General features: G+C 42.8%; 2 protein-coding genes across 6 annotated transcripts in view; both read left to right on the top strand.

Annotated features, from left to right (window-relative positions):
* agap2 (ArfGAP with GTPase domain, ankyrin repeat and PH domain 2) overlaps positions 1-11,444 on the top strand; it is a 33,955-nt gene extending 22,511 nt beyond the window's left edge. For 2 of the 5 annotated variants that reach the window (XM_026154103.2, XM_026154100.2), the window contains 12 exons: positions 1,878-2,030; positions 2,180-2,254; positions 2,592-2,696; positions 3,038-3,218; positions 3,663-3,791; positions 3,923-4,057; positions 4,400-4,459; positions 4,752-4,903; positions 6,657-6,747; positions 6,891-7,113; positions 8,485-8,764; positions 10,234-11,444. In XM_026154103.2, the coding sequence (XP_026009888.1) occupies positions 1,878-2,030; positions 2,180-2,254; positions 2,592-2,696; positions 3,038-3,218; positions 3,663-3,791; positions 3,923-4,057; positions 4,400-4,459; positions 4,752-4,903; positions 6,657-6,747; positions 6,891-7,113; positions 8,485-8,764; positions 10,234-10,434 (1,785 nt within the window). In that variant the 3' untranslated portion in view covers positions 10,435-11,444. The remainder of the gene's footprint in view (positions 1-1,877; positions 2,031-2,179; positions 2,255-2,591; positions 2,697-3,037; positions 3,219-3,662; positions 3,792-3,922; positions 4,058-4,399; positions 4,460-4,751; positions 4,904-6,656; positions 6,748-6,890; positions 7,114-8,484; positions 8,765-10,233) is intronic. The other 3 variants (XM_026154102.2, XM_026154101.2, XM_026154104.2) reach the window with 3 other exon arrangements.
* A 2,285-nt stretch (positions 11,445-13,729) lies between these two features.
* Positions 13,730-19,853, top strand: zbtb39 (zinc finger and BTB domain containing 39). Its single transcript, XM_080294762.1, has 4 exons — positions 13,730-13,868; positions 16,040-17,353; positions 17,570-17,923; positions 18,513-19,853. The coding sequence occupies exons 2-4, from the start codon at positions 16,073-16,075 to the stop codon at positions 19,488-19,490; spliced, it is 2,613 nt and encodes an 870-aa protein (XP_080150888.1). The 5' UTR covers positions 13,730-13,868; positions 16,040-16,072; the 3' UTR covers positions 19,491-19,853.
* The last annotated feature ends 961 nt before the right edge of the window (positions 19,854-20,814 follow it).

Below are 20,814 nucleotides of genomic sequence, written 5' to 3'. Positions count from 1 at the left end.
CGGTAGTTATTAGTCGACTGTTTGAGTAAACACAATCTTCTTTCGGTCTAGACAGATATTACATAAGACATGATAAATATAGGACACTGATGAAAGTGTTCTGCTGTTGCTATGCTGATGCTGTCTTCAAAATTAAAGCACTCTTTCACCGTTCTTCTAATGCCAGCTGATCATGTTTTAAGCTGTGCTAGCAGAAAGACTCTGGGGATGTAAGTCAGCAGCACACCAAATGCATTGCAAGGAAATTTGGCACACATATTTATTTACTTACTTACCGTCAGACTGGATCAAAATAACTTTAGTGATTACTTAATCAGCAAATATTCTTTATGTTAAAGGACGTCCATTGAATACATCACATTTTGCTCAAAGACAAATCCAAAATTTATTTTTCATGAGTAATAACAAAATGTTGCTTATACTGCTGTTGGACTGGTGCCATTTTGTTTTCTGTAGCCAGAAGTGACCATATTTAGATAAAAGGGTGACGTACGCATGTTGCATAGATAAAATGTACAGGTGCAATGCACAGAAAAGACACCAATTAGAGCTAAAAGGCAAATAAAGCATACATGCTCCAAAAGGCACCGGTATTACAGGTGGAGAGGTTAGTCAAAGCAGCCACGCCCCTAACTCCAGAATCCAAGACCAGACCCCAAACTGTCCTTTGTCAGACTGTAAGTACGTTACACAATGATACAAATATGGACACTTTAACATGAGAGTCAATGGAGGTTGACTCTCATCCAGAGTCACCTTCTAGTGGCCATTAGGGGAACTGCAGTTTTTGTACACTGGGGTCATTTTTCCTCTTAGAGCAGGTTTGCGGGAAAATAGTCACCTCTGGCGAGCAACATACAGTAATAAATCATGTTGCTGTTTTTTGGAATCATAACTCCTTTTTCTCATTTTTGAATATGTTGTTTCATGATGACCTGCAGCAGTAGTGCCACTTGAGCAGTTTCAGGTTATGTGACATGTAAGTGAACTTTCACTGATCGTGTGAGCAGGTGGAAGTGAGCATTAACCTCAAGGCTTCGTATATTTGTAGCGCAAATATAATCAAAAGAGGATTAAATATATTGTATATTTAAAAAATACATTTTGAAAACTTATGTAGCTTTAAGCAGTGGTGTGAAGCGATACATTTACTCAGGTACATAAGTCTAAATGTTAGATATTTGTTTTGTTTTTTGTGATATTCAGAGGGAAATATTGGATTACTTTGAAAACAATCATGAATCAGGGGGAGACAGAGACAGGAAGTACATGTGAACTTCAAAGTAAAATAGAAAATAATCATAAAACAGACATGAATGCTAACATTTAACAAATTGTTGCTGGTGGACCAAAGCATTATCCCTGGAAATATCCCAGTGACTATAAAAATAAAACCTAAACTCCAAATATTATGCGTTTATATTTATCTCAGAAATATAATCTTCATCTATTACTGGCATCAAGGCACTGATGTTAAAAATGAGCCCACCCTGTAGAGTACAGTACATCGGACACGACTTCCAACTGTTACTATTTTCCTGTTTTTATTTAGAACATATGATTTAATCGTGATATTTAAAATGTAAATGACATTCAAAGGATCATCTAAGGTTGTGTACACCAACGCTTGTGTCGTGTTTGATTACTTTAGCTTAGTCAATGAAAACACAGCCCGCCCTGTTCTTCATCCATCAGTTTCCATCAATCACACCGATCGACTGAAGACTTCACGTTGTCACTCATCATCACCTTTTTGTGACTCTGTTTCATCTTTCACCCCATCCTCACTCTCTCCATCTCTTCTCATTCCCATTCCCATCCTGCATCCTGACCTCCTGACCTCCTCCACCTCCTCCTCCAATTCCTCCTCCTCTCAGGCCAGTAATGGCCCCAGTATCGGCTACGCCTACTCCCTCCCCTCCACCCCTGTGGTGAGCCACAGAGAGCTGCGAGTTGCACAGGGAGACGGGGGAGGCAGCGTCAACGCTCGCTCGCTGAAGAGCATCCCCAGACGCCCCTCGCTCTTCAAGGTCAGTCACCTCCAACTGCTCGTGTCTCACACCTTTTAGTCTCCTTCATCTCATTCTCATTTCACTCCATTCGCCCCCCTCTGACTCTCCTCGCTTAAATCGTCTCCTCTTCTTTCTTAACACTTTAAATTCTGTTGGATTCGTTGCAGAACCGGGACACAGACAAAAAAGGTGGCGACGCTAAAGGCGACCTGAGCAGCCTGCGGGGCGTTCCGATCAAACAGGTTTGGTTTCCGTTACAAGCAAAAATAAGCCGAATATCCAGTGATGGGGGTATTTACACGCTGCAGTTATAACAATAACACGAGCCAATTCCCTTGTCGGAAATAAGATGGGAACAGAAATACATTTGTCTATTTATTTTGTCTTACATAAGCAGCACAGAAGTCTGTTGTTTCATCCTTTTCAACCTTTCTCAAGGGTGTTCTATTAATACAAGAGCTCTCAGCTATTGCTGTCGAACTCTTTCTGGTACACTTTGAAGGGGCGGCTCTAAATTTAGGCAGATTCAGACTGTGGTTTGCTGTGACTGATGCGACCCCCGGTTGATGCTTTTGACAGGGCATCCTGTGGAAGAGGAGTGGGAGCTCTCTGAATAAGGAGTGGAAGAAGAAATATGTCACCCTGTCCAACAATGGCACGCTGTCTTATCACTCCAGCTCCAGTGTAAGAAAACACCACAACACCGATCAATGCAACAGTAAACGAGCAGGGGGGAGAGAAGATCTGCAGCTTTTCACATTTAAAGGGACCGGTTATGCTTTTAGATTGTTTTTGTTATTGGTTTTTGAAAGAAAGACCCATTCTTATTTGTTACATCTACAGAAATTTAGGTATTCTAGCAGAATTCATGAGATGTGATGCTATTTGCATCATATTTTAATTCAGTTGTTTAAATCAGGGCCTTTTGAGAAAAAAAACCCCCCATGACTGACTTAAAGACTGTTTTGGAAAACATTACAGATCACTAAGATGATTAAAAACATGCAACATCTTGTCCTCTTCAGGACTACACGCAGAATACCCATGGAAAGGAAATCGATCTGCTGCGTGTGACTGTTAAAGTTCCCGGGAAACGTCCTCCAAGAGCAGTCGCACCGACAGGCCCCTCGCCTGCCCCCCCTGGAGCTGTACCTGGAGTCAACGGGCTGAGTAAAGAGCTGCCAGCCGCTGATAGCACCAGTACAGGTATGTCTTCTTTAGGAGGATAAATAGACCATACTTTGAAGACTGTATATAAAAGATGGACATGTCTTCTTATCTTTTTGATAAATCCACTTATTTAGAGTAGATCTGACCAAGAAATCGAGGATTGTTGTGTTTACTTTCTCCTGAAACACACCCTCCTTTATCATGCGTTTTAACTCTTAACTGTTACCATAATATTATAAAATGCTAGTTTTGTCATGGCCTTTGATACAATCTGCTTTTTGCACCTAGAGGAGTCGCCCTCTGCTGGCTATTAAAAAGATTGCAGGTTCTAGTTTTATCTTCCTTCCATATGTTTGTTCCTGGAATTTTATACTTGAAAATAAAGCTTTAGATAACAATAAATTTACATTTCTTAGCCTGAAAGATCATAAAAACATGGCCTATTGTACATAAACACTTCACTTTCTCTCTCTTCATCAGTTCCTCAGTTGTGTCCAGCTACCCTCTCTGTCGTTGCCGATGACCGGTCTGGCGGTTTGTCCCCTCAAGGAGGTGAGCGAGGACTTCAGCGCTGCCCCTCCTCATTGTCCACCAAAGCACAAAGTGTCGGTACGTACCGCAGGGAATGAAACCTTTCAGCCACCATCGCCGGCTCAGACACTCTGGGTGCAGCCTCAGCTCCGCTGCGACTGAAAACAATTCCGTCATGTATGTTTTGTTATGTTTGCGCCAAATGTCAGATGCCCTGGAAGCGACAGCCGGTTCGTTTGGTGGAAAAGATCCCAGCCAATCATCTCCCATGAGCGACAGGAAGAAGAACAGGAGGAAGAAGAGCATGAATCAGAAAGGGGATGCAGCCGTCGGGCAAGCCGAAGGTAACATCATCATTCCACAAGGCGCAACTACTGATGCTAACAGTTTAAGTTAAATAAGAAATTGGGTTTTCTATTTGCTTTATATATACAGAAACAATTTTACTCAAAATAATAACTAAATAAAATCTTTATTCTTTAGTTCTGAGAGATTTTTATATTCTTTACTTTCTACTAAGACACACTTGCTTATATTCTGACTTTTCTTGTTTTCCCGTTCTTTCTCTTCTGTGTGGATAAAGATTAATAAACGTGCTTGTCTTTCTCTGAATATTTCGTATCTGCCTTTTTTTCCTAACACTTGCACTCCTCTTTCTCTTCTCTTGCTTATCTCTCGCTCTGCAGCCAAACGCAAAATGTGGAAATTAAAGAGCTTTGGTAGCTTGAGAAACATTAATAAGACAGGTAACAAGTGAGGGTGATGGTGCTGACACAGCTTGTGCTCTCTGACTGTTTTCCTTCCCTGTGTGCCTGTCATCCATAATCTACACCCCATTGTTTGTTTGAATTACCCTCAGCGTGAATAACCCAAAGATTTTTCTGTCCTCATGTCTCAATCTAAACCACTTTTTTGTTTTGTTTTGCTTTTCATTCATTTTTCCTCCACCGACTGAAAGTTCAATGGATTCATTCTCTCGGTTTGTCGAATGCAGCAAATCTCATGTCATGTTTCTCCGGCTTCACCCTCTCTTCGCAGAGGAAGAGAATGCCGACTTCATCATAGTGTCGTTTACTGGGCAGACGTGGCACTTTGAGGCTCCGAGCATGGACGAGAGGGACTCGTGGGTCACAGCTATAGAGAGCCAAATCCTGGCAAGTCTTGGTTCCTGTGAGAGTGGCAGAAACAAGGTAAACATGTACAGAAAACACATTTCAGAAATGGATTCTGTACTTATTCTCACCATTTTTCCACCTAAACTAAAATGATTTTGCTGTCTAAAAACATCATTTCTTGGAGGCTTAAAGAGAAGAATATTGCGGCAAAAATAGAATCCACAAGCTGTTCCCTGCTCTTGAACTTTTCCTTTGGATATCTGCGTGAAGGTTTGATTGACTGATCACAGCAAGACAGAATGAAAGTGCAGTGTGGGGGCAGAGAGCAGAGCAGGAAAAGAAAGCTATGCCAGGAAGAATACAGGTCAAATTTTAAAAACACTTGAGTCAAAATCTGATGGTGCTTGAGTCTCTGCTGTCACCGATCCCAGTCATATCCGATCAAATCACACCCGCACAGTCTCACACCTCTTTTCCAATAAAGAAGACACATTTTTTAGAGGCGCTATATATTTGCAACCTAAAAGAAATTCACCAGAAATCCAGCCCACGAGTTATGTGCACGGTGATTTCCAGGGAAATCACCGTGCACCAAACTTCCCTGAACTATAGCCTTATGAACCTTTTGGTTCTCAAATCTGTTAAAATTTAGGTTGGTTCTTAAAAGGCAGGTGGGTGGGAAACGAGCATTTACCGCGCAGATTACTTAAAGGTTTTGAAAGATAAGGTTCGTGGATGAATTTTTGCAGGTAAATTACTTCAAATGGAAGCGCTCTTAAGTGAAGAACATGCAAACCTACAGTAGTCTATATGCATCACAATCTTAATTTAATTGTTGGAGTGAAACCTTAATGGGAAAAGTATGTCTAAAAGATTTATTTGTTTTTGTTTTTGTTTTTTAAATAAATTACATATTACAATGTTTCTAAAATCATCCACTCTTTCTGTGACACCACAGAATACGTCTCGTACAACTGCTCTCCTGTTTTGTTTAAAATATAATCATAACATTTTAATACTGCAAGTAGGGAAGAGAAGCAGGGAACTATATAAACCCAGGAGAATGATGCACTAAACAGGAGGGGGAAAATAGCACTGATTTAAACAGATGTCCTTAACTCTTACCCTCATAAAGACAAACTCTGACAGCCTCCTCTGTGCCCTTAATTACTACATATATGACACCTAAGTATATATCAATAAAGATTCACTTTACAATTAGTTGTAAAATCCTGCAGTTGCAAAAAAAGAAGAAGAAGCTGTATAGTTTGATCTTTGACCTCAGTAAAACTTTCCTGATGACTTCATGGGCTCAGCTGATAGCTTCAAGTTGTGGTAAATTATGGTCTTCATTAGGGGAAATTAGCAGAGTATATTTAATGTTGGCGTCTAAGTGACATGACTGATTATTCTGTAAACTACAAGAACGTCTGTTTGGTCCATGTGGCTATCTCTATCTTTAAAACATCCTCATGTTGTGCTGCAGTTATTTTGGCATCTTTACAAAGCCTTGCATGATTGGACGGTTAGCTATGAGTTGTTTGTGCCAAAGCAGAATTTCTAAGTGAAAACATTTACTCACTCCAAATTAAGGCTCTCAAATAAAATGTCAGAAAGTAAATGTTATTAACTTTAAAAAATAGTTCAATTTAAAATGTCTTTGTTTTGCAGTTTTAATGCCACGTGGTGTCATAATCTGCTCTAATCAATGCGTGTTACTATTCATTGTGTTTACTGAGGTAGCGGTTGGATTTTAAGCACCACTTGTTTATGAAACAGAAACACTTGTGTGGATATGAATAAATGATGCAAATGGGTGTTTGTGCAGGCGCGGAGGAGCAGTCAGAGCGAGGCCGTAGCGCTCCAGGCCATCCGAAATGCCAAAGGCAACAGTCAGTGTGTGGACTGCGAAGCACCGAGTGAGTTCCTAAACGTTGGCACGTTTCCCGCCAGCTGCACATTTACTCTGGAGCATAATTCACACCATGCACAGACTGTGGTGGTGCAGCCATTGGCTCATGGTTTTTTCTTGCTAAGCAGTCTCTCTTCTCCCATCCTGAAGATCCCACTTGGGCCAGTCTCAATCTGGGTGCGCTGATCTGCATCGAGTGCTCAGGGATCCACCGAAACCTGGGGACTCACCTGTCCCGTGTGCGCTCGCTGGACCTGGACGACTGGCCGGGAGAGCTCACACAGGTGCTGGCTGCCATCGGAAACCACATGGCCAACAGCATCTGGGAGAGCTGCACCCAAGGACGGACCAAACCCACACCGAGTGCGACACGGTGGGTGGAGCCAGATCACAGCACACGTCAAAAACTGCTGTAAACTCCTGTACACCCTATACAAGTTTTAAGCAGATAAAATAATAACGAATTGGATTTATATAGCGCTTTTCAAGGCACCCAAAGCGATTTACAATGGCACTATTCATTCACTCTCACATTATCACAAGCTACGGTTGTAGCCACAGCTGCCCTGGGGCAGACTGACAGAAGCGAGGCTGCCATATCGCGCCATCGGCCCCTCTGGCCAACACCAGTAGGCAGTAGGGTAAAGTGTCTTGCCCAAGGACACAACGACCAGGACAGAGAGCCCAGGGATCGAACCGGCGACCTTCTGGTTACAGATACGCTTCCCAACCCCCTGAGCCACGGTCGCACATTAAAAATGTACAGAATCATTTTAATAAATTAGAATAATAACGAAGTCTAAAATAATATTAAATATGTTATTTAAACAGATTTGTACACAAATGATTACATTTGTGTTTAGAGCTACTAAATGAGATTTAAATTATGAATAAAACTCATTGATGTCCATTATTAGGTTTATTAGTAGGTTTAAAAAAAAGGTTCATCAGTCAAAATCAAAATTGATTCATTGTCACAGAAGGGCTAAAAGTAAATACATTAATGAGTAATATTATTTAATTTACCCTAGTTACAGCCATTTAATTATATTGTTGTATGTTATATTATAATGTTGTCAGGTTTCCATCACAGTGTGATCAAAAAGATTTCATTTGGACAACGATCCAACGATCTTCTTCAGGCCCTTTCACTGAAAGCTAAAAGCCAGCCTCTCCCTTAAAACTTGCAAGCGCAAATTTACGGGCCACAAAAAGTCTACAAATGGACACGAGTAGTTAGAGCAGGACTTCTAACAGGAGTACTGGAAGTGCACCAGGAGACAGCTTTGAAGGGGAGATCAGACAAATTTTAATCCTTTTTTTTTGCATTTTATTTTTTGTTTGTTTTTATGGCCGGAGTTGCAGAACTTTTTTGCACTCGTGATTAAACATATATGAAATGCTTAAACTGCATCTGCTCATATCTAATGTACATTTATTTAAATAGTTAAATATGGAGTCAAAAGTGATGCAGAGAAGTTGTCGGTGGTTTCGTGTGCTTGTGGGAAAAATCAAATCCCAGACCCAAGAAATAAACTAACAGAAAGCAGGTAAAAATCTGATCGCTCAATATCCAATGTGTACAAACGTGAACAAATAACACCCATGGTGGAATTTCTAAAAACCTGCAGATATGTCAAGTTTTAAATGTAAGCAAAGTTCTGATTCGCTTACACTGCAGTGCTTCTAAGAGTGTCTAATCTTACATGTGTGTGTCTCCTTTGTATTGTTTCTGTTTTTCTAGAGAGGAGCGAGAGTCATGGATCCGTGCCAAGTATGAACAGCGAGCCTTTGTGGCGCCTCTTGTGCCGGCCTCAGGGGCGCAGCTTCCAGAGGATGGTGTGCCGGTGTGGCTGCTATCTGCAGTGACCGACAGAGATCTGCCCAGGCTGCTGCTCCTTCTGGCCCACAGCACTAAAGAACAAATCAACGCTCCGCCGGCCGGCTCGCCTTCGCTGCCGCGCACGGCTCTGCACGCTGCCTGCCAGCTGGGAGATGTGGTCATGACACAGCTGCTCATCTGGGTGCGTATCTTCTTTGTGTTCACACTCATTCATATCGGTTTCATATTTCCTCAGGCCCAATGACGAGTGTAGAACAACACAACTAGTTCATTAGTCCTGTAAATCACAGTAAAAGAAATAAGGGTGGAATAAACTACTTCAAAAACTGACCGGTAGAAGTGTGCATGCATGCACACCATGATCGTGTAAATGCTTAGTGATGGACTCTTCTGTGCTTTCGAAACTGTGAATGCCTCTGCAGACACGTACCCTTGCCATTCTGTGATGAGTGTTACTCTCTGTGGAGTCATATTGGCAGCTGCCTCTTTTTTCTCTGAGGGAAACAGGAACTTTCAGTCAGCATTTGCACCAGTTTATACCCTTATCAGATGTGCCTTTGGAGTTTTTCTCAGGTGCTTACAACATTTCAAAAACATGCTGCCCTCTTAATATTAAATTGTTTGTTCTTGTTTGTCATTATTAGCTTTTATAACGACATTAAAAAGCTGCTGTACTTTGCACAGTGTGGTTAGAAGCCTGCACTCCTGCAGACTCCGTGTTTGAGGGCTTTATAATAAGCACTCAGTGTGCCAGACTCTCCACAAAACCCACAGAGTCGACGTCTATAGTGAAGGGTGTAGGAGCTGTAACTAGGCCAATAGATATCTGTCATCAAATATCTGACCAGACATGTGGCATAGATAAGATTACAATCATATGCAGGAGATATTCATCACTTTACAATAGTGTTTGGTAATGAAATCACATCCTGTGTGAACAGCTGACCCAAAAACTTCAATCAAAAAGAAAAAACTATGTGCGTGTAATTTCAGCCAAGCATTAGTGATGTTAAAACTGCAATTCTATCCAATTTAATGTAAAAGAACTGAAGCTGAAGAACACTGTCTCATTGCTAATCGCAGTATTGCCAGCTGGCCTCTTCACTGAATGTGCTGACTTCAGTAACCTTCAAAAGAAATGATGACAGGCTGTTTTTAGTGCACCTGGACTCTGTGCTGGGATCTCCACAGTGTTCAGGTGGTATTTAATAAATGTGCTCTACCCCTGGAGTTCTTCTGTAATGGAATAATTTTCCCTTACTAGACTGAGTCTGTGTTAACAGACACTCAGCGCACGTTAAAACGAGTAAAGCAGTTTGAATAACAAATTAGTTTAAGAAAAACTAAATGTTGGTCCTGAGATCTGATGACCTGTCATCATAGACAACACTGAACGTCAGGGAAGCAAGTTCTGAAAAATCAGTAATAAATCAAATTATGATTATGCTGGTTAGACTTATTTATTACCTTAACTCTATATACTGTCTATGCAAATCAAAGAAAATCTGTCCAACAGTAATAGAAGAGGAGCAGCACATAATTTTTCAGCTGTATGCTCCACTTCACTTCAAACTGTTCAATCATCTAATCAATATCTAATCAATAAACAGGCTTAAATATCATGTTCTGTCCTTTGCCTCTTCCCTGCAGTATGGAATCGATGTGAAAGCGAAAGATAACCAAGGCCAGACGGCCATGATGCTGGCCACGAAAAAAGGGAGCAAAAGCTGCATCGATATTTTGCTCCAGCACGGCTGCCCCAACGAGACGTCGCCCACCGCTGCCACGCCCATCCTCAGTCGCCGCTCCAGCACCGCCAGCCTGGGTCGGACCAGCTCCAGGAAACGGTAGCGTGGACTGAAAACGCTGCCACAGAAAACATTTTTAATGTGTGGAAACGGGCAGAGCTGATCGTGGAGAGGGGTGTAGTATAAAGAAATGACAGCACTGGATATCATTAGTATAACGGATGAAAAACATTGTTTCTGAAGACTGAACAACATATCAAACCACTTAAAAAGCAATATTCATTCAATTTGTTGATTGCAGGCATATTGCTGAGTTATTGTGCCGTTGACCTCATTTCAAAATGACTCAAGTAGACCTGTAGCGGACTGCTTCTGTTTCACTTCCTCTGCAAGAAGTGCAATAATTCAGCTACGATGATGAAAAGCAACAAATTTTAGTGCAGATGACTCAACTCAGTGCATCCAGAGGGTGATGCTTTTATTCAGACCTGCTGTGACTGGACCAAAACTGCTACTTTTTTTTCTTCCTTGGCTTAAACCAACAATATGTCATGGTGTTAGTTATGTGAGCCTGTCAGTTCGATTGTATAAACTGTTTTCCAGCAACGAATCAGCTGAGATTATTCTACTTAGACTAGAAAAATGAATGGTTTGGAGTATGACCTATGTCAGTGTTAGGACCACAGGTCCGAGATATGACGTTTTATTCTACTATAAATGTATCTAGACTACATGCTTAATGTTAAACTCTGTAACGAAGACACAACTGAAAAAACCAGACTGCATTTTGTAGTGATTTCTTACTGGTAGTTCTAAAAGCTTGTTTTGTTTTGTTTTCCATTGTCTTTTATAATTTCTTATTCTCTCACATAAAGCAGTAAGCGGATGGTTTTACAAGTATGTAAACATGTGGATAAAGTTTTATTTGGGATATCGAGAGCGAATACGTGAAGACTGCGACATAATTCACATTCATCTTACTGTTGTATAGGTCGATCCCATGAGTTTACAGTGAAGCGGCCGAAGGTGAGTCATGTGAGTCCCTCATGAGCTAAAACAAATGGTTACCAGAATAAAGTAATAAACTTTTTTTTAAATAAGCATTAAAAAAAATGTTGTTTTTATTGTCTTTGTGTGTGGGCCTATCTGCTGCACAGATTTATTTGACTGTTTTTAGCAACGTTTGGGTCAGAGTGGTATGTTCACCATATAGACTGTATATAAAGTCAAGCAGAGTTTTATTGTCAACCCAACAATATACAATCAAGTATACATTGGGACGAAATTTCTTCCTCCTGGATCAAAGGTGCAAATGGAAGAAATAATTTTGGGAGCCTCACCAACAAGTGACCATACTAGAAAGAGATATAAAGCTATCAAGCTCGGCTAGTAAAACGCATCTATTAATTGTTCCAGTGCTATACACTGAATAGATGCCTGCTAAAGAAGTGAATTATAAGGTATTTTGGACATTTTGATGCTTCCAACTTCGTGGGAACAGTTTGGCTGTTCCACTATGACCAAGGCCACGTGCACAAAGCATGGTCCATAAAGATATGGTTGGATGAGTATGGTGTGGAAGAACTCGATTGGACCACCCACATCAAGAACCTTTGGGATAAGCTAGAATAGAAATTGCAATTTAGGCTCCTGTCAGAGTATTTTTGCTTTCTAAGATTTTATTATTCATATAATGATCAGCTAAGAGTGTTTATATTTCTGTTCTGTACTCAACCAGCTGCATATTTTAATTGCTGGCTCCCTACTTTATAACGGAAACTGCTTGCCTTCACATTATCAGTCTTTGCCTTCACATTGTCACTGTTTGCCTTCACACTAGCAGGAAACCGCCACCCACGAGTAAGAAACAACCTTGTAGAGAACACGAAGTTTTTTGATAAACCACACCTGTTTTCTTGACAAGATAAGGATGATATTTCCTTTTTTGTATGCTTCATGATGTGTATAAATAAAGCCAGACTGCACCAAGGAGGTGTGTGAGTCTCTCCCTGAGTCTCTCACCCGTGCACGTTTAAAACTGCTCTAAGTGTCTGAGTGATATTTCATTGCATCTGAGTACTTTGATAATAAAATATCTTTAACAGCTCCCTAGTTCAATATCAGTGTCTGACCTCACAAATACTCTTTTAGAAAGACTGGGAAATTATCCACACTCCCCTCCTGCAGTCAACAGCAGGAGTTCTATGTTTTGTGGACTAGACAGTGGTCGGGGGCATAGGCCCTGGTAGTCTAAGCCTTGGTCGACAAATCTGGCTTAAGGAAAGTCCTCGGTCATTTAGAGCAGGTCTGGGGAACTCCAGACCTCAAGAGCCGGTGTCCTGCAGATTTTAGATATCACCCTGGGCCAGCACACCTGAATCAAATGATTAGTTCATTACCAGGGCTCCGGAGAACTGCAAGACATGTTGAGGAGGTGATTTAGCCATTTAAATGAGCTGTTGGATCAAGGACATATCTAAAACCTGCAGGACACCTCCTGAATCTCCGTTGTTCCACTGAAGGAAAAAGCACCCCAGACCATTATGGTTACATCTCAGGTGGGATCTGCTTGTCGTGGCAGTAACTTTGGAAACCATCAGGACCATCAAGGTTCAATTTTTTCTCATCAGAGAATAAAACTTTCTTCGATCAATGTCCTATGTTTGGTGTTCTCTTGCAAAGTCCAAACAGTCAGTTCTGTGGCGTTCAAGGAGATGAGGTTTTTGGGGGGTTTTTTTGAAGCCCTTCTGTCTCAGATTATATCTGATTGTTGTGGGGCTGCAGTCAGCACCAGTAAGGGTCTTAATTTGGGTCGGGGATCGCCCAGATGGACAGCCAATTGGATCCTCCGGCTCCGTGCTGGTGAAATTGTCTTGGGTCTTCCACTTAACTTTTTGTTCCATAAACCTCAGGATCATTTAGGAAATTCCAAATGACTGCCTTGCTGCGTCCCACCTCAGCAGCAATGGCGCACTTATGCAGTTTAACAACCTGACCATGTTCAAAAAGGGAAAGGTTTTTTTTGCTTTTGCCATCAGACTGCCATGGCAGTGTGACTACCTGACAGAAAATGACAATGAATCCATATTTTTGCACAGATTGGCCTTTTAAAGGCATATGGTCTTAAACTTTTGATCAGCTGTCAAAACAGCCTGTTTCAGTTTAAGTGTTGTTTTCAATAAATTGCATGATCAAAAAATGTTTTGTCTCACTCCCATTTCTTCTTGTTGCATGTTGAAGCTCAACTTGGAACCTTGTTAACATCCAACCATGCAAAATATGATTTATTTGTTTATTTTTTGCCATTTTTCAAGTGGTCTTGAAACTTGATGAATTCTCCTCCCTGCAGTGACGCCTCCGGCCTGCAGGGGGCAACGCCGCTCAGCTTTGTTGACATGCGTCACCAAACTGCGACGGATGGATGGACCATAAGAGCAAAGGCTTCTAAAATGTAGAATGAGTGCCTGAGCGGTGCAGACCGAATGAAAACAAAAAGGAAAAGGGGATTTCTGAGCGCCGGCGGACACGTCTCAATGGGTGAGTGATGGTAACAGCAACGAGCGGGCCTGCGCTCACAGTAGGAGGATTATTTTTTAATAAAACCTCTGGTTTGGGTGAGTAGAGTTACCATAATGTGTCTGGATTGTCTGCGATAGAGAAAAAACTGTCTGGGATCCTCTAGCTTCTTTTTAAACTGCGGAAAATTAAGAGTAATTGTGCTTTAAACACAAAGAGCAGCAAAAACAACGCGTTAACACCGTTTAAAAAAGAAAAAAAGAAAATTTAATTTACAACATCTGTTACTGCAGAACAGTTAGATCCTGCTTCTTTATACAAAAACATAAATGCTTAAAAAATAGAATCTAAAGGAGTAAACTGTCATTTTTATAATACCTCTGTTATTTATAAAAGTGAACCTATACTGCTTTTCTTTATTTTCTGCCATGCATAAATAAAGAACATACATAAATGCTCCTGTTAAACACGGCCAAAGTTTCAAGCAATGAGAGTAATCCGTACCAGCTAAGAGCTCAGACTGCTATAAACAGTTCGTTTAAAATAACTTTTTTTTTCTATTTTTGACTCTCTGTAATGTCAGGGAAAGGGTATCCTTAATAGCCCCCCCCCCCCCCTTTCAGTTCAAACCTTCTGTTTGTAGTGAGGGGCCAATCAGAATAAGGTTTCTGTAACGAGGGAGGAGCTAAAATTCCTTCTTTCCGACAGAGAGTCCAAGTCCAAAAGTCAGAATGGGAGATGCATACATGTTGACTATCATGTTGAAATGTACTATGAATCATCCAACTAACTTCAGGTTTAACTTGATATGATGGTGGTTCACGTCTTATGTCACCATGGTAACTTGTGCTGCTCTGGAGCAGGTTGTGTTTAAGATAAGAGATCAACAGTAATAAAAATCACAGCCTGTTGACAAACCAGTTCTCCAGAAACCATTGCTGAAAGATCCCTCAGACCTTGCATTCATAACCCCCGGTTTGTTCGATCACAATGGGGGCTTTATTTACCTGTTCCCATGGCGAATCATGGTATCAGAGTGCAATTAATGGATTTCTTTCATTACTTCCTCATACAGCTTACCTCAGAGTGGATCGGAGAAGACTGAACCGATTCTAAATCTGAAAACTCAGAATTTAGATTTAAACTGTTGTTAAACCTGTTTTATAAAAACTGGAGTGAAAAACTGGTTGCCACATACTGGACTGCTTTTTGACAGCCACTTTACATATTTTATCATGCAGTAACACATTTTATCTATATAGAATTCAACTTTATTGTCATTGCACATGCACAGGTACAGGGCAACGAAATGCAGTTTGCATCCATCCAGAAGTGCTTTAGTGATATAGATATATTACAATATATATTAGCAATAATATAGATATGTGAGTATATTACAGAAATGGGTCTATTATAGTATGTTATAATGTACACGGTATGAAGTATGTTGTGAATATTCTATAACTATAAGTATGTACAGGCTGTAGTGAGTACAAGCTATGTACAGGCTATGAACAGGATATAAATATGAAAAACTATACAGAATATGAAATAAATAACTTTACAGAAATCTGAGATATACAGCTATACAGAAATGGGAACTATGCAAGTTGTAAACAGTTGTAGGATTAAAGATTATCGAATGTACAGAATGATTATTTACACAGAGCTATACAGTAGTGCAGTTAAGATAAGTGAGGGTGTAGATAGTTTCTACAGAGGCTATATAAAGTGCTAGTGGTTGTGAGTGGTGGTTCAGTCCATGTTATTATTGTGTTTGAGGGTACAGTTGTCCATTGTGGGGGTGTGTATGTTCAGTCCATGAGTTTAACGTGGGTCAGATGTCAGGAGGCAGAGTTCAGGAGTCTGACAGCTGTGGGGAAGAAGCTGTTCCGGTACCTGGTGGTCTTAGTCCGGAGGCTCCTGTGGCGCCTCCCAGAGGGCAGGAGGGTGAAGAGTCCATGTGATGGGTGACTGGGGTCTTTGATGATTTTCCCAGCCCTTTTCAGACACCGCTATATTTAACAACTGGATTATCACGCTGTTTTTGTTGTTTGTTTGTGTCTTTTCACTGCATCAGCGTATGAATACATTTTCATTAGTGATCCATCTACCACCAAAAGATGGATGACTAATCACCGAATATTTGTCCCCTGTACTGCTCTGATGATTCTGCATTTCCTTCCCTGCAGTTGGATTGTAGTGCATTAGGAGCTGCGGCAGGGATGAGGATCCGGCTGCAGTGTCCCGGCCACGCTGCCAGCCTTCTCTCTGAGCTTAACCGTTGCCGCCAATCACGTCAGTACTGTGATGTGTTCCTGCAAGTTGGCAACCGGACATTCGCAGCCCACCGTGCAGTGCTGGCCTGCGCCGGGACGTACTTTCGCAACTTGTTCACTAGAACTCCCACCGCGTCCAGCGCCGCCTTCTCTTTGGAGTTTATCTCCCCAGCTAACTTTGAGAAAGTGCTGACATTTGTCTACACCGGGGAGATAGTGACTGATCTCATAGATGTCGGGGTCCTGTACGAGCTGGCCGAGCGGCTCGGGGTCAGTGAACTGGTGAAGGCTTGTCACGCTACCTTCCCTGACCTGCAGGCTTCTGTGTCTGCAAACTGCAATGTCAGCAGTCCCGGTGATGTCACCCTGGACTCCAGCATGGTGGCCGCTCCACCCACAGTGGTTGCAGTTAGTGCAGCTTCTGTGCCGTCTGTGTGCTCCTCCGCCGCCTCCTGCTCCTCTCTGTCTTCATCGGCTGGCCCGTCTGCTGCCCCGACTCCTGCTGCTGCTCCCTCCCCTCTTTTCCAAATCAGGATGGGCAGGTCAGGCCGCGAAGTTCAAGCCGGGCCTCTGTCTCTGGACCTAAAGGCAGAAGATGTCCAGTCACATATCGGCTACGGGCAGATGGGAGCAGATCATCAGTTACCAGGAGGACCGCCTTTAACCACCAGCAGCAGCAGCCTTTCCCTTCAGGCTGACGGCTTGCAGCCTGTGGGACCTGTGCTCCAGCTGAAGACCGAACACGGGCTGAACGATGGGGAGGCGGGAGGCTGCTGTGAGGATGGTGACACAGATGGTCAAATGGTTTCTGAGAGCGCGGGCGACTCTTTGTCCCGGAGCAGCAACCCTGTTACGTCTGAGTCTTGCTCCCTCCCTGACTCTTCAGCTCAGCTTGGCGCTGAAGCCTGCGCCCCGACATCATCCTCAGGAGAGTCTCCAGGCAGCCTTCAGGTGGCAGCGGTGGAAGGTGGCGTCGTCGACGTGCAGCAGGACAGCAGGCTGATGTTTGGGGAAGTGGAGGAAGGAGACACTGAGGAGGAGAGGGAGGCTCTGCAAGGTAATGGAGCAGTGGAGGGAACAGAGGAAGAGCAGTGGAGACAGTTGGCAGGAGAGATCATCGAGCTGAGCGATGATGAGAACTTCATGGAGGAGGGAGAGGAGGAGGACGAGGATGAAGATGACCTTGTGTGTGTGGAGAATGGAGATGGAGGGAATGCGAGTAGCCAGGTAATGTTTCTGTTTGTGAGCAGTAGAGTAGTTCATGTAAAAAGTCATTCTGTATAAAATCAAATCAGCTGAAGTTCTGTAATGTTTGTATTTCTAATGAAGCGACCAAGATTTGACATCGTGCTCTGAACGTTTTCTGAGCTACAGACCTTCAGAGGACACAGGGATGGGTCGTATTTTTTTCCACATAGGAAATAATGGTCTTTGCTCCTCCAGGTGACAGGAAGCACGGTGACATGTAAAGCTTGCACAGTGGCACTCCCAGCAGATCCAGCTGCCATCAGAAGACACGGTGAGACGCACCTGACGGAGCTGGGGCTCTGCAGGGTGTGCGGAGCCTCTTTTCCAGACCGTGCTGCGGGCATCGCCCACTCCTTCACCCATGTGGGAGTGCAGCTCTTCACCTGTGACATGTGCCACTTGCAGTTCTGCAGTCAAAAGAAACTGCTGCGGCACCACCGCCAGACAGCATCCAGTTACACCATCCCACAGGGGGCGCTGACCAACAGCAGCCACAGCCAAGAGCTGCAGTGTGCTGTATGCACCAAATCCCTCAGCAAGGACTTCCAGGTTAGTGGATATTTATGGAGTGTTTTTTACATAAGTCAGACACTTTAAACGATTGCTTGATACATAAATGGCTCCATATGTAAACAGACACTATTTAGTTATGATAAATGCGGACTTGATTTTTACATTAATCGTTAAGAAATTACAGCCATTTCTATCTCCATGAACTGAAATGAAGTCGGGCAGTTCATTAAAAAGCGGTTCTTTTGTTTTATTCACAAATTATTAAGATAAAAAGCCCCAAATGTTGCGTTGGCCTTTGTAGGCTCTTTCTGTGAGCCACAACATGCTGTCGAGCTCTCGTTCATTAAACTGTGTCATGAATGAGCTCACTGTGGTTCACTTTAAGGTTAACTGAAGCGTTTACTTTGTAAATAACGCAAGGACCAGGTGTGTCTAAGAAGCACAAAAGTGAGACTTGAGTTCACAGTGAAACCCACAGGAAGTCTGATGTTTGTATGAACAATGCCTGACAACCGGTTTGGTGGCAAACATGAGCAGGAAATAAGAATGAGGAGTCCCCCTGCTACACACCTGCTTCCTCAGTGAGGCTCCTCAACTTTTAGTTTTATGTTTCTCTCCTCCTCAGACTCTCAAAGACCACCTGCTGAGCCACGTGTGCCCCCAGAGCCTGAGCTGTGGCGTGTGTCACCTCCCCCAGCTGTCCCTGTGCTCCCTACTGTGGCACGCCCTCGCCCACCTCTCCCTGCCCGTCTTCACCTGCCCGCACTGCGCCCGCTGCTTTGTAGAGCGCGCCCTGCTGGACAGACACATGGCTGTGCACGCTGAGGAGGCGGCAGCTAAGGAGAGAGAGCAGTCGGCGCTGAGGGCTTACGGAGTCAAAGCAGATGGAGGTGGCAGTGGAGGAGGAGCGGAGGAGCTGCATTGCTTCCTGTGCCCGCAGACGTTTCGCTCGTCCTCTGCGTTTCAGTACCACCTCAGTCTGCACACCAGCGACTCCACGGGGAGCGGAGGAACCGCTGGCGGCCAGGGGTGGTTAGGGAAACGTAAAGCGGATCAGTCTCTGGAGTGCCCGCCGTCTTCCTGCTCCTCCTCCTCGTCACGGGACGTCAGCGGGCTCGTTAAAATGAGCAACTTCGGTTTGGGTTTGGGAATGGGCATCAGCGTGTCAGACAAGTTTTTTCAAGGGCCGATGCACGGCGTGTCCTCTGGAGTCCTGACGAACGGAAGCTCCAGTCACGACAGCGGTGTCGGACCTGCAGGGGTGCGTGGGAAGTGGTACCGGTGTCGCTACTGTGGTAAACGTTTCGCTCACTCGGGGGAGTTCACCTACCACCTCCGTATCCACACCGGGGAGAAACCCTACCAGTGTAAAGTGTGTCTGCGCTTCTTCAGGGGGCGCTCCACCATGATCTGCCACCTGAAGACGCACGCCGGCGCCCTGATGTACCGCTGCACCATCTGCGGCCTTTACTTCTCCACGCTGAAGCTGGTGTCGTCACACATGGAGCTCCACAAGGACCACTTACCGCCGGACTTCAACATCGAGCAGACCTTCATGTACAATGATCACTCTAAAGAACCGCTGCCCACTGTGGACACCTGATCAGCTCCTCGTTTCCTCCCTGACTCTGTGTCTGGTTGTCGTGGACCACAAGCTGCTGATAGTAGACTAGAGCTTTAGCTAACTGATGCACCAACATCAGTTAGCACCTATCAACAGATAGGACATTTACTGATGACTCATGCACATCTGTCTTGTTACATCAATTTAATGCCGGCTAACTGTTTAAAAAAAAGTCAGAAGCGCTAGAAGTTTCCATTCTTGTTTTTATTTGGAGGATTTTTTTCATTTCCTGGCACAAGATGCTTTGGCTGAAATATTATTATAAACACTGTTATTAGCCCAGTGCAGTGATTTTTCTAATGTTTTTAGTTAATCACGTAGTCTCTAAATTATTGTAAAAGATCTCAGTATTGCTTATTTTGTCCAGCTAACTTTCTCAAACACACAAATGGAACCAGAACTACATAAGAACAAAACCTAAAAACTCTAAAACTAGCCATTACTATGGATTAAAGATGGACGATTCTCCTACTAAAGACCATTTGCACTGGTCAGATTCTTGACTGAGTCTGTTTAAAAAAAAAAAAAAAAGTAGCATCATCAAAATGATTGTCTTAATATGTGATTGTAATTACAGTGTAATTACACTGCAATTACCTCAATGTAGAAAAGTAGACAAACACGAAATATTTTCATAAATGTATTATTTTCTTTCCACAGTGTTTTAAAGCATTGATTCCCAAACAGAGAGCGGTACGAGTCACACTGAGGGGCACGTAGCAGGTTTTTGAGGGGCTCTGGGGTTTCACGTAATAATGACATCGCGATTTGAGCGGTGTCTTCTTTGTGTAAGTCCAAATTTTACTTAAATGAATTTAGAAAAAAAATTAGAAATTACAAATCGATAATAGAAAAGCTGTCTGCACTAACACAACAACAACTAGTTAATTCAAAACAGTTCACTTAAGATGTATTTATGTAGCAGTAAGTGCCTTTTATTGTAAGGTAAAGCCTTTTAAAATCTTAGTTAAAATAGCTGAACATAGTGCATGAAAAGGCTAAAATATGGTTGTATTACATTAATAAATTATCAGTATATACGACTACGATTATTTGAGCTAAAATGATGACAATAGTTTTAATAAAAATGCTACGGGTAAATGTAAAAAGCGCAAAACTGGCCTCAAAAACTGTCAACTCTTGCTGGAAGTGCACACTAACTGACTGATAACTGTATAAAATGAATTTTTAACACTATTTAAACTTGACTAAAACAAAATGAACAGTTTTTGGAGTATTATGGGTGTGTGTGTAAGTTAGCACCCAGTACAGGAGTCCAGTCAGCACATAAATGAGTCTCCCC

Source organism: Astatotilapia calliptera, chromosome 20 (genome assembly GCF_964374335.1).
Source record: "Astatotilapia calliptera chromosome 20, fAstCal68.1, whole genome shotgun sequence".
Classification (NCBI taxonomy): Eukaryota; Metazoa; Chordata; class Actinopteri; order Cichliformes; family Cichlidae; genus Astatotilapia; species Astatotilapia calliptera.
This window is presented reverse-complemented; position numbering and strand designations above follow the sequence as displayed.